Source organism: Scyliorhinus torazame, chromosome 1, assembly GCF_047496885.1.
Source record: "Scyliorhinus torazame isolate Kashiwa2021f chromosome 1, sScyTor2.1, whole genome shotgun sequence".
Classification (NCBI taxonomy): Eukaryota; Metazoa; Chordata; class Chondrichthyes; order Carcharhiniformes; family Scyliorhinidae; genus Scyliorhinus; species Scyliorhinus torazame.
Window position 1 is genome coordinate 120,424,868 of NC_092707.1, and position 14,127 is coordinate 120,438,994.

Here is a 14,127-nt window from a genome sequence, read left to right on the forward strand (position 1 = left end):
AGAATTGAAGTTGAATGCAGCAGTCTCCCGGGGATCAACCAACCCCCCAGCAAGGAGTCACGCGGGTGGCATGTAGTACTCCTTTATAAATACAGGAAGCTGACACAATGGCTCCCAAGCGGAAGGAGTTGAGTAGCCCTATCATTTACTAGCGTGCTTTGGCAGGGTGGAGAACCAAAAGGAGTATTAGTAATGATCAGAAAACCAGGTATAAAGGAATGATTCAGAAATTGACTTTCTTTGAATTAAATTGGACAATGAGCAAGTGCTTAAGGATCTAAATGTAATACTGAGTTACCTTCCAGACAAGTATCTAAGTGATTTGAAAGGGTGATTGCAGTCACACAAAGCTATTTACAGTAATAAGCTGGGAAAAACTAATTTGGCTATACATGATATAGATGTGGGGGATTTTGTTCCAATAAGGCAACATCCTTATAGATTGAATCCAGTAAAATTAGCACAAGTGCAAAAATAAATTGAGTTCATACTTCACAATAACACCATAGAGTCAAGTTGCAGCAACTGGAGTTCACCTGCTGTGATGGTATGGAAACCAAATGGATCACAAAGACTGTGATCGAAAACTGAATATAGTGACAAAAGCAGATTCCTATCCGATTCCATGTTTGGAAAAGTGCATTGAGAAAGAGGGACAATCAAAGTTTAATACAAACATTGACTTGCTGAGAGAGATATCAGCTTTTTTAATGACTGATGGGCTTTATCAGTTCAAGATTTTGTCGTTGGTATGAAGAATGCACTAGCAACATTTCAAAGACTGACAAAGTTATCACAGAACTGAGTAATTGTATTATATATTATTGACGACCAGGTGATTTTCAATCAAATGTAGGAGGAGCATTTACAACAACTGAAAGAACGATTCGATTGACTGCAAGCACACCCCGTAGATTAAGTACCTTAAATTTGGTCAGTGGTCAGAGACAGCAGGGTGTGACTGCGAGTGAGGCAGGTAGAGGGATCCTGAATTCAAGAATGGAGGAGCCTCAGCTATTGACCTTGTCCAACAGGTAAGAGGTACTTGCTCCCTGCGTGGATGAGGAAAAGGGCTATGGGGAGGATGAGCTAACCGACCACTGCACTGTGGTACAGGAGGCCATTCAAGCGGGGGAGCAAAAAGACAAGTGGTAGTTGTAGGGGATTCTGGAATTAGGGGGATAGATAGCATCCTTTGTAAGCAGGATCGAGTGTCCCGCATGGTATGTTGCCTGTCCGATGCCAGGGTGAGGGGCATCTCTGACCGGCTTGAAAGGACATTGGAGTGGGAGGGGAGGATCCCATTGTTGTGGTCCACGTTGGGAAAAACAACATAGATAAGACTAGGAAAGAGGACCGATTCAGGAATTATCAGGTACTAGGAACTAAATTTAAAAACAGGTCCTCAAGGGTCATAATCCCTGGATTACTACCCGAGCCATAGGGATGAGAAAATTAGGGAAGTAAATACGTGGCTAAAGGAGTAGTGCGGGAAGGAGGGGTTTCATTTCATGGGGCATTGACATCAGTATTGGAACAGGAGGGATCTATACTGTTGGGACGGTCTTCACCTGAACCAATCTGGGACCAGTGTTCCAGTGGAAAGAATAAATAGGGTGGTCTTAAGGATTTTAAACTAGCACGTGGGATGGGGAAAGGAAGGGTAAAACTACGGGTAGTAAAATGGTTAATGGGAAGCAAGGCAGCAGGTTAGCATGTGGGAAGGTGGGTTCAAATACATGGAAAGTTATGAAAAGAGATAAAGGGAAGCACGGTAGCATAGTGGTTAGCATAATTGCTTCACAGCTCCAGGGTCCCAGGTTCGATTCCTGGCTTGGGTCACTGTCTGTGCGGAGTCTGCACATCCTCCCCGTGTCTGCGTGGGTTTCCTCCGGGTGCTCCGGTTTCCTCCCACAGTCCAAAGATGTGCAGGTTAGGCGGATTGGCCGTGTTAAATCGCCCTTAGTGTCCAAAATTGCCCTTAGTGTTGGGTGAGGTTACTGGGTTATGGGGATAGGGTGGAGGTGTGGGTTTGGGTAGGTGCTCTTTCCAAGAGACGGTGTCGACTCGATGGGCCGAATGGCCTCCTTCTGCACTGTAAATTCTATGATTCTATGATTCTAACTCAGGAGATGTTATTAATGGAGGTGTTAGGATTCAAAAAGAAGGTATAAAAACTAGCGTAAAGGAACTTTATCTGAATGCTCGTAGCATTTGTAACAAGATGAATGAGTTGACGGCACAAATCATCACAAATGAGTTTGATTCAGTGGCCTTTACATAGACATGGTTGCAGGATGGTCATGACCGGGAGTTAAATATCCAGGGATACCAGACTATTCGGAAGGACAGACAGGAGGGTATGGGAGGTGGTGTAGCTCTGATATTTAAGGATGACATTAGGGCGGTAGTGAGAGATGATATAGGTCCTATGCAGAAAAAGGTTGAATCCATTTGGGTGGAAATTAGAAATAGTAAGGAGAAAAGGTCACTGGCACTGGAGGGTGGGCAGAGGAGATTCATTAGGATGATTCCGGAGTTGAGAGGATTAGTTTATGAGGAGAGACTAAGTAGACTGGGACTATGCTCATTGGAATTTAAAAAAATGAGGGGTGGATCTCATAGAAACATATAAAATTATGAAGGGAATAGATAGGATAGAAGCAGGGAAGTTGTTTCTTCTGGTGGGTGAAACTAGAACTAGGGGGCATAGCCTCAAAATAAGGAGGAGCCCAGTGAAGCAGTTGTGGCTACCTCGTTAAATGGTTTTAAGACAAAGGTAGATAGATTTTTGAACAATAAAGGAATAAAAGGTTATGGTGAGCAGGCGGATAAGTGGTGCTGAGTCCACAAAAAGATCAGCCATGATTTTACTGAATGGTGGAGCAGGCACAAGTGGCCAGACGCCCTACTCCTGGTCCTAGTTCTTGTGTTCTAAGAAGCTAATTTGGAGGTAAATTTGGCTAAGAGTGAATTTTCAAAAGAATAAGTTAAATATATAGGCCATACCATTGGACATGGTCAGGTGGCCCATGAGACATAAAAGTAAAAGTCATTGCAAAATTCCCAGTACTTACAACAAAACAGGACGTTTGGGCATAAGTGGGTTTTATTGTAAATTTGTACCAGAGTTTAGATGTATGTTTGTTCCATTGACTGAATTAGGGATTCCGTGGAGAGTAGCTCACTTCCTGAATCCCGAAAGCCTGTCCAAAATCTACAAGTCAGGAGTGTAATGGAATACTCTCCCCTTGCTTGGAAGAGCGCAGCTACAACACTCAAGAAGCTCAACACCATGCAGGATAAAGCAGCCCGATTCATTGGCTACAAACAAAGAACAAAGAAATGTACAGCACAGGAACAGGCCCTTCGGCCCTCCAAGCCCGTGCCGACCATACTGCCCGACTAAACTACAATCTTCTACACTTCCTGGGTCCGTATCCTTCTATTCCCATCCTATTCATATATTTGTCAAGATGCCCCTTAAATGTCCCTATCGTCCCTGCCTCCACTACCTCCTCCGGTAGTGAGTTCCAGGCACCCACTACCCTCTGCGTAAAAAACTTGCCTCGTACATCTACTCTAAACTTTGCCCCTCTCACCTTAAACCTATGCCCCCTAGTAATTGACCCCTCTACCCTGGGGAAAAGCCTCTGACTATCCACTCTGTCTATGCCCCTCATAATTTTGTATACCTCTATCAGGTCGCCCCTCAACCTCCTTCGTTCCAGTGAGAACAAACCGAGTTTATTCAATCGCTCCTCATAGCTTATGCCCTCCATACCAGGCAACATTCTGGTAAATCTCTTCTGCACCCTCTCTAAAGCCTCCACATCCTTCTGGTAGTGTGGCGACCAGAATTGAACACTATACTCCAAGTGTGGCCTAACTAAGGTTCTATACAGCTGCAACATGACTTGCCAATTCTTATACTCAATGCCCCGGCCAATGAAGGCAAGCATGCCGTATGCCTTCTTGACTACCTTCTCCACCTGTGTAGCCCCTTTCAGTGATCTGTGGACCTGTACTCCTAGATCTCTTTGACTTTCAATACTCTTGAGGGTTCTACCATTCACTGTATATTCCCTACCTGCATTAGCCCTTCCAAAATGCATTACCTCACATTTGTCCAGGTTAAACTCCATCTGCCATCTCTCCGCCCAAGTCTCCAGACAATCTAAATCCTGCTGTATCCTCAGACAGTCCTCATCGCTATCCGCAATTCCACCAACCTTTGTGTCGTCTGCAAACTTACTAATCAGACCAGTTACATTTTCCTCCAAATCATTTATATATACTACAAAGAGCAAAGGTCCCAGCACTGATCCCTGTGGAACACCACTGGTCACAGCCCTCCAATTAGAAAAGCATCCCTCCATTGCTACCCTCTGCCTTCTATGGCCTAGCCAGTTCTGTATCCACCTTGCCAGTTCACCCCTGATCCCGTGTGACTTCACCTTTTCATACCTATCCATAAACATAGAACATAGAACATTACAGCGCAGTACAGGCCCTTTGGCCCTTGATGTTGCGCAGACCTGTGAAACCACTCTAAAGCCCATCTACATTATTCCCTTATCGTCCATATGTCTATCCAATGACCATTTGAATGCCCTTAGTGTTGGTGAGTCCACTACTATTGCAAGCAGGGCATTCCACGCCCTTACTACTCTCTGAGTAAAGAACCTACCTCTGACATCTGTCTTATATCTATCTCCCCTCAATTTAAAACTATGTCCCCTCGTGCTAGACATCACCATCCGAGGAAGAAGGCTCTCACTGTCCACCCTATCCAATCCTCTGATCATCTTGTATGCCTCAATTAAGTCACCTCTTAATCTTCTTCTCTCTAACGAAAACAGCCTCAAGTCCCTCAGCCTTTCCTCATAACATCTTCCCTCCATACCAGGCAACATTCTGGTAAATCGCCTCTGCACCCTTTCCAATGCTTCCACATCCTTCCTATAATGCGGCGACCAGAATTGCACGCAATACTCCAATGCGGCCGCACCAGAGTTTTGTACAGCTGCAACATGACCTCATGGCTCCGAAACTCAATCCCTCTACCAATAAAAGCAAACACACCGTATGCCTTCTTAACAACCCTCTCAACCTGGGTGGCAACTTTCAGCGATCTATGTACATGGACACCGAGATCTCTCTGCTCATCCACACTGCCAAAAATCTTACCATTAGCCCAGTACTCACCCATCCTTCTACACCCTCCTCCAGGTCATTTATAAAAATGACAAACAGCAGTGGCCCCAAAACAGATCCTTGTGGTACACCACTAGTAACTGGACTCCAGTCTGAACATTTCCCATCAACCACCACCCTTTGTCTTCTTCCAGCTAGCCAATTTCGGATCCAAACTGCTAAATCACCCTGAATCCCATGCCTCCGTATTTTCTGCAGTACCCTTCACAAAACTGTGTTGATTATCTCTAATCAAATTATTCCTTTCCAGATGATTATACACCCTATCTCTTACAAACCTTTCCAAGATTTTGCCCACAACAGAAGTAAGGCTCGCTGGTCTATAGTTACCCGGGTTGTCTCTACTCCCCTTCTTGAACAAGGGGACAACATTTGCTATCCTCCAGTCTTCTGGCACTATTCTTATAGACAAAGATGACTTAAATATCAAAGCCAAAGGCTCAACAATCTCCTCCCTAGCTTCCCAGAGAATCCTAGGATAAATCCCATCCGGCCCAGGGGACTTATCTATTTTCACACTTTCCAGAATTGCTAACACCGCCTCCTTATGAACCTCAAGCCCTTCTAGTCTCGTAGTCTGAATCTCAGTAGTCTCCTCCACAACATTGTCTTTTTCCTGTGTGAATACTGATGAAAAATATTCATTTAGCACCTCTCCTATCTCCTCGGACTCCACGCACAACTTCCCACTACTGTCCTTGACTGACCCTCCGTTTACCCTAGTCATTCTTTTATTCCTGACATAGCGAGAGAAAGCTTTAGGGTTATCCTTGATCCTACCTGCCAAAGACTTCTCATGTCCCCTCCTGGCTCTTCTTAGCTCTCTCTTTAGGTCCTTCCTTGCTAACTTGTAACTCTCGAGCACCCTAACTGAAACTTCATGTCTCATCTTTACATAAGCCTCCTTCTTCCTCTTGACAAGTGTTTCGACTGCTTTAGTAAACCACGGTTCCCTTGCTCGACCACTTCCTCCCTCCCTGACAGGTACATACTTATCAAGGACACGCATAGCTGTTCCTTGAACAAGCTCCACATTTCCATTGTGCCCATCCCCTGCGGTTTTCCTCTCCATCCGATGCATCCTAAGTCTTGCCTCATTGCATCATAATTGCCTTTCCCCCAGATATAACTCTTGCCCTGCGGTATATACTTATCCCTTTCCATCACTAACGTAATCGAATTGTGGTCACTATCACCAAAGTGCTCACCTACCTCCAAATCTAACACCTGTCCTGGTTCATTACCCAATACCAAATCCAATATGTCCTCGCCTCTCGTTGGCCTATCTACATACTGTGTCAGGAAACCCTCCTGCACACATTGGACAAAAACGGACCCATCTAAAGTACTCAAACTATAGCGTTTCCAGTCAGTATTTGGAAAGTTAAAGTCCCCCATTACAACTACCCTGTTGCTTTCGCTCCTATCCAGAATCAACTTTGCAATCCTTTCCTCTACATCTCTGGAACTTTTCAGAGGCCTATAGAAAACCTCTAACAGGGTGACCTCTCCTTTCCTGTTTCTAACCTCAGCCCATACTACCACAGTAGATGAGTCCTCATCAAACGTCCTTTCTGCCACCGTAATTCTGTCCTTGACTAACAATGCCACCCCTCCCCCTCTTTTACCACCTTCCCTCAGCTTACTGAAATATCTAAACCCCGGCACCTGCAACAATCATTCCTGTCCCTGCTCTATCCATGTCTCCGAAATAGCCACAACATTGAAGTCCCAGGTACCAACCCATGCCGCAAGTTCACCCACCTTATTCCGGATGCTCCTGGCATTGAAGAAAACACACTTTAAACCACCTTCCTGCCTGCCGGTACACTCCTGCAACTTTGAAACCTTACTCATGACCTCACTACTCTCAACCTCCTGTATACTGGAACTACAATTCAGGTCCCCAAGCCCCTGCTGAACTAGTTTAAACCCTCCCAAAAAGCATTAGCAAATTTCCCCCCCAGGATATTGGTACCCCTCTGGTCCAGGTGTAGACGATCCCGTTTGTAGAGGTCCCACCGACCCCAGAATGAGCCCCAATTATCCAGAAATCTGAAACCCTCCCTCCTGCACCATCCCTGTAGCCACGTGTTCAACTCCTCTCTCTCCCTATTCCTCGTCTCGCTAGCACGTGGCACGGGTAACAACCCAGAGATAATAACTCTGTATGTCCTAGATCTAAGCTTCCACCCTAGCTCCCTGAGTTCCTGCCTTACATCCCTATCCCTTTTCCTACCTATGTCATTGGTACCTATGTGGACCACGACTTGAGGCTGCTCTCCCTCCCCTTAAGGATCCCGAAAACACAATCCGAGACATCACGCACCCTGGCACCTGGGAAGCAACACACAAACTATGGAGTCTCCAATGACTAATGCTCTACTTCCCTCCCCCATTCCCTTCTGAGCAACAGGGACCAGAGACCTGTACCCCATGACTTACCCCTGGTAAGTCGTCCCCCTAACAGTATTCAAAGCGGTATACTTGTTACTAAGGGGAACAACCACAGGGGATCCCTGTACTGGCTGCTTCCTCACAGCCCATCTCACCGTCACCCATCTATCTTGATTCTTCGGAGTAACTACATCCCTGAAGCTTCTATCTAAGACCACCTCTGCCTCCTGAATGATCCGAAGTTCATACAGCTCCAGCTCCAGTTCCCTAATGCGGTTTCTGAGGATCTGGAGATGGGTGCACTTCCCACAGATGAAATCAGCAGGGACACTGACGGCGTCCCTCACCTCAAACATTCTGCAGGAGGAACATTGCACTACCTTCCCTGCCATCCCCTCTAGATAAAAAAAGAAAAAGAAAGAAAGAGCTTACCTGTTATTCACTCCCCTTCTCAGCAAGCACTCACTCAGCAACCTCTGTACCCCGCACGATAACACCTGGGGGAAAATAAAAGAAAAAACTACTTACCAGTCACCAGCCACTCCCTTACCTGCAGGCTGTGATGTCACGGTTCAACTTCTTTCTACTTCTACCTGCCTCGAGCCTTCCTCTTGATCTTTACATCGGTTATTTTTTTTTGGTTTAGGAGGGGGTAGGGAGGGAAACACTGAAGAAGTGTTTCGGGTTTAAGTGTCACTTGACAACAGCTCCTCCACAAACCACCTTCAAGTTAGGGTGACCACAACGGATGTATGCAAATTTCCCCTGCAACAGCCAATCAGCAGCTCCGCTCTACTGCCCTCTGCCCTCCACCACCAACACAGTAGCAGCCGTCTACACGATGTACTTCAGGAACTCACCAAGGCTCCTTGGCAGCACCTTCCAAAATCCACGATTACCACCATCTAGAAGGACAAAGGCAGCAGATATATGGGAACACCACCACCTGATTGTTCCTCTCCAAGCCATTCACTATCCTGATGGTGAAATATATTGCCATTTCTTCACTGTTGGCAGGTCAAAATCCTGGAACTCCCTCCCTAACAGCACTGTGGATGTGCCTACACCACTTGGACTGAAACGGTTCAAGAAGGCAGCTCACCGCCGTCTCAAAGGCAAATAAGGATGGTCAACAGGGGCTGGCCACATCCCATGAATGAAGGGAAAAAAAAACTTTATATCTTTCCCTTACTGTGGAGATGTATTTCTCCTCCACTTTTTCTATTCCACCAATGGTCCAGGTCACAAGCATTGCTCAACACATGAAGGAACATGGAAGCCAAGTTGCTCATGAAAGCCTGCATTTTCACAAAGCCGGAAGGGATCCATGCCTTAACCAAAATGGCGCTGGAGCCTGAATTCTGCCATTGAAACTGGCAACCCATTTTTGCCATTGAAATGGGAGCAAAATGTTTTTTCATGCATTCACATTTAGAAGTGCAACTAGCTTCAAATAGAAGCAATTTTAATCATCCCGGTTTTTGAAACACAATTCGTGGGCATTGGACATTTGAGGAAAAAGTCTAAACCTGTGGGAATTATTTACAGAGGTTAGGTGGACACAAATGTGCATTCAAATTGATTAAAGTCTGTGGAACTGCCAATGTGTCAAGTCATTTAAATCTCAGGCAGCACAGTGGTGCAGTGGGTTAGCATTGCGGCCTCACGGCACCGAGGTCCCATGTTCGACCCCGGCTCTGGGTCACTGGCCGTGTGGAGTTTGTACATTCTCCCCATGTTTGCGTGGATTTCGCCCCCACAGCCCAAAAATGTGCAAGCTAGGTGGATTGGCCACGCTAAATTGTCCCTTAATTGGGAAAAAAAAAGAATTGGGCACTCTAAATTTACTAAAAGAAAGTCATTTAAATCTCTTACTGTTCAGATTTTGAAAATAAATTCCAGCCTGTTGAAAAGAAATCAGTGCTTGCAATTTCAATCGCTATTTGTTAACATAAACAGGGGTGCTATAATTACAGTATTATTTCTGCTTGACTGTTTCCGTAACCTATTCTGATCACAGTGGGGTGCCTGTAAGGTCATAATTTTATTGATAGTTCCAAGTTGTCATCAGGCGATTAGCTTCTTTCGCGTGGGGCTAAGAATACAAATGCTTTATAAGGGATTAAATACTTGAGGGAAATATTTTTTTTATAGGGGATTAATACTTGAAGGAGAGTTTTGTTTCTATAATGGATTAAGTATTTGAAGGGTATGCTTGTTTTTTTATGGGATTAAACACTTGAAGAAAATGTTTATTTTTATACTGGATTGAGTACTTGAAGGGATTTCAATTCATTAAATGGGTTTTTATCAATGAGGGTTCTTGTTTTTAATGTAGTGATACTTAGAACTTTATTTATCTGAACTCATATGGCTCCTGAGATCTGCCCACAGTGGATATTGAATCAATTGCCATTGAATGTGTAAAGGCGAAGTGTGCGAGGCATGGGCTGGCAGTAAATTGACATATAAACTATAAATGGCCATGGAGAGTGGATTCAGGGGCATAGATTAGCATGGAGTGGATGAGGAGTAATGGGGAGTGTGTAAAGGGAAATATATTTGCATGAAGGATGTGAGGAGCCAAGGCAAGTGGGGCATTGAGTGGCGTGAGTTGGCATAGATGTGCATGGAAAGTGTGTGTGGGTGATGTGGAAGAGGGGTGAGGACTAGGGGGCTGTTGATTTTGTTTTATTACAATTGGGATGAAGTTCTGAAGCGCCGAGACCAGCCTGTCAGACAGCTTACCTTGGCACCCAGTGGTTGCCTGCACAGAGTTTCTGGGGGTGCAAGCCAAACCTCAGTTAGCAATTGGTCCTGATTGGTTACTTAAGTAGTTCAATTAGTTAAGTAGTTCAATTAGGCAATATAACATGGCATTGAAAAAGACATTGAACCTTCCTGCTAACACCACCCCCAACACTTTTCTGGCCCTCCCACCTCCCAACCTTTCACCAAGGGGCTAGGAAAATTTATTCCATTTACTTTGTTTCTCTCTCCAGATAATCTGCCAGACCGGCCAAGTATTCCCATCATTTTCATCTTCATTGTACAACCTTTGGGCTAAATTCCCTGGAATTTAGAAGTTTGAGAGATGACTTAATCAAAGTTTTAAAGATCTTCAGGGAAACAGGGGGTATAGGATTGGGGCAGACTCTAACATTTTAAGCAAGACCTTGCAGGCGTGAAGTTAGGAAACACCTCCACATGGCAAGAACAGTAGTCGGAACTCTCTTATGCAAATGGTAATTGATGCTAGATCAGTGATAACATTTAATTCTGAGATTGATAGAATTTGGTCTCAATGGGTGTGGACCAAAGGCAGGTATTTGGAGGTAGGTTAAAGATCAATCATCATCTCATTGAATAGAAGAATAGGTTTGAGGGTCTAAGTGGCCTTCTCCTGTTCCTATATTCCGAATGGTGTGAAACATTCAGAAGAATGTATCTGAGGTGGTTAAAAATAAACTTTTCATTCAGTTTTAAAATTTCTGTAGGACTTTTGAGGATAAGTAATTACAGAGGTTTTTCAACTGTTCTCAAGATCACAAATTAAACACTTCTTATTAGCAACAACATTCTATGTTAGATGTAGTCTTATGAAGCTTCAGGTTCTTCAACAAATATATTTCCTTGTGCATCTTAGAGAATGGGTACCTGAGTGACATCATCGGCAATAACACCATCTTTCAGGAAGAATTGCTTCATTACTTCAGCGTCTAGTTGTCTCATCAAAATTTCCAGAGTTTGATCAGGCTGGAGGATCCCACAACCTTCATTGATATCCAGTGTGTAGAGGTACCTGACAGATCAGTGAACACAATACATTGAGATGGTGTAATTCAGTGCTCCGAGTGTATTGCTGGCAGTTTCATGTTTTGAAAATTGCTATTCACTTCTATAAATCTGTACTTGCAAAATTTTTCTGGGGATAGTATTCCATGCCTCTGATTATTGAACGTTTAAGACCTACTCCAGGATTTAAGCACTTATTCTAAGCTCGTACTTTCATGCAGCACAAAGAGAATGTTGCATTGTCACATTCCGGTGTGGGAATTGAACCTGCGTTGCTGGCCTTGTTCTGCATTATATCTTCGATGGGGTGGAAACCAACCTGCCACTGACCTCTTACCTGCCCAATCTCACGATAGGCAACTTGTGCCTCAGCTGTGCCCCCGGGTCCTAGTCTCCCCTGCTAATGGAAACAACTTCCCTACATCCACCCTATCTAAGCCATTCATTAACTTGTAAGTTTCTATTAGATCTCCCCTCAACCTCCTAAACTCCAATGAATATAATCCCAGGATCCTCAAACGTTCATCGTATGTTAGGCCTACCATTCCTGGGATCATCCGTGTGAATCTCCGCTGGACCCGCTCCAGTGCCAGTATGTCCTTCCTGAGGTGAGGGGCCCAAAATTGCTCACAGTATTCTAAATGGGGCCTAACTAATGCTTTGTAAAGCTTCAGAAGTACATCCCTGCTTTTATATTCCAAGCCTCTTGAGATGAATGACAACATTGCATTTGCTTTCTTAATTACGGACTCAACCTGCAAGTTTACCTTTAGAGAATCCTGGACTAGGACTCCCAAGTCCCTTTGCACTTCAGCATTATGAATTTTGTCACCGTTTAGAAAATAGTCCATGCCTCTATTCTTTTTTCCAAAGTGCAAGACCTCGCACTTGCCCACGTTGAATTTCATCAGCCATTTCTTGGACCACTCTCCCAAACTGTCTAAATCTTTCTGCAGCCTCCCCACCTCCTCCATACTACCTGCCCCTCCACCTATCGTTGTATCATCGGCAAACTTAGCCAGAATGCCCCCAGTCCCGTCATCTAGATCGTTAATATATAAAGAGAACAGCTGTGGCCCCAACACTGAACCCTGCGGGACACCACTCGTCACCGGTTGCCATTCCGATAAAGAACCTTTTATCCCAACTCTCTGCCTTCTGCCTGACAGCCAATCGTCAATCCATGTTAATACCTTGCCTCGAATACCATGGGCCCTTATTTTACTCAGCAGTCTCCCTTGAGGCACCTTATCAAAGGCCTTTTGGAAGTCAAGATAGATAACATCCTTTGGCTCTCCTTGGTCTAACCTATTTGTTATCTCTTCAAAGAACTCTAACAGGTTTGTCAGGCACGACCTCCCCTTACTAAATCCATGCTGACTTGTCCTAATCTGACCCTGCACTTCCAAGAATTTAGAAATCTCATCCTTAACAATGGATTCTAGAATCTTGCCAACAACCGAGGTTAGGCTAATTGGCCTACAATTTTCCATCTTTTTCCTTGTTTCCTTCTTGAACAGGGGGGTTACAACAGCAATTTTCCAATCCGCTGGGACTTTCCCTGACTCCAGTGACTTTTGAAAGATCATAACTAACGCCTCCACTATTTCTTCAGCTATCTCTTTTAGAAGTCTAGGATGTAGCACATCTGGGCCCGGAGATTTATCAATTTTTAGACCTCTTAGTTTCTCTAGCACTTTCTCCTTTGTGATGGCTACCATATTCAACTCTGCCCCCTGACTCTCCGGAATTGTTGGGATATTACTCATGTCTTCTACTGTGAAGACTGACGCAAAGTACTTATTCAGTTCCTCAGCTATTTCCTTGTCTCCCAACACAAAATTACCAGCGTCATTTTGGAGCGGCCCAATGTCAACTTTTGCCTCCCGTTTGTTTTTAATGTATTTAAAGAAACTTTTACTATCATTCCTAATGTTACTGGCTAGCCTACCTTCAAATTTGATCCTCTCGTTCCTTATTTCTCTCTTTGTTATCCTCTGTTTGATTTTGTAGTCTTCCCAATCTTCTGACTTCCCACTACTCTTTGCCACATTATAGGCTTTCTCTTTTGCTTCGATGCATTCCCTAACTTCCTTTGTCAGCCATGGCTGCCTAATCCCCCCTCTGATAACCTTTCTTTTCTTTGGGATGAACCTCTCTCTGTACTGTGTCCTCAATTACTCCCAGAAACTCCTGCCATTGCTGTTCTACTGTCTTTCCCACTAGGCTCTGCTCCCAGTCGATTTTTGTCAGTTCCTCCCTCATGCACCTGTAGTTACCTTTATTTAACTGTAACACCTTTACATCTGATTCTACTTTCTTTCTTTCAAATTGGAGATTGAATTCGACCATATTATGATCACTGCCTCCTAAGTGCTCCCTTACTTTAAGATCTTTAATCAAGTCTGGCTCATTACATAACACTAAGTCCAGAATGGCCTGTTCCCTCGTGGGTCCATCACAAGCTGTTCCAAAAAGCCCTCCTGTAAACATTCAATGAATTCCCTTTCCTTGGGTCCACTGGCAGTATTATTTACCCAGTCCACCTGCATATTGAAGTCACCCATGATCACTGTGACCTTGCCTTTCTGACATGCACTTTCTATTTTGTGGTGCATTTTGTGCCCCCAGTCCTGACCACTGTTAGGAGGCCTGTACATAACTCCCATTATGGTTCTTTTGCCTTTGTGGTTCCTCAACTCTACCCACACAGACTCC

The 14,127-nt window shown here is 44.5% G+C and overlaps 1 protein-coding gene across 4 annotated transcripts in view; it reads right to left on the reverse strand.

Annotated features, from left to right (window-relative positions):
- Positions 1–14,127, reverse strand: part of LOC140411520 (S-adenosylmethionine decarboxylase proenzyme-like) — a 166,876-nt gene that overhangs the window by 74,842 nt on the left and 77,907 nt on the right. For all 4 annotated transcript variants that reach the window (XR_011940853.1, XM_072500615.1, XM_072500610.1 and 1 more), the window contains exon 6: positions 11,272–11,416. Coding sequence is in view for 3 of the 4 variants with exons in the window: in XM_072500615.1 (XP_072356716.1) it covers positions 11,272–11,416 (145 nt within the window). In the remaining variant the exon portion in view is untranslated. The remainder of the gene's footprint in view (positions 1–11,271; positions 11,417–14,127) is intronic.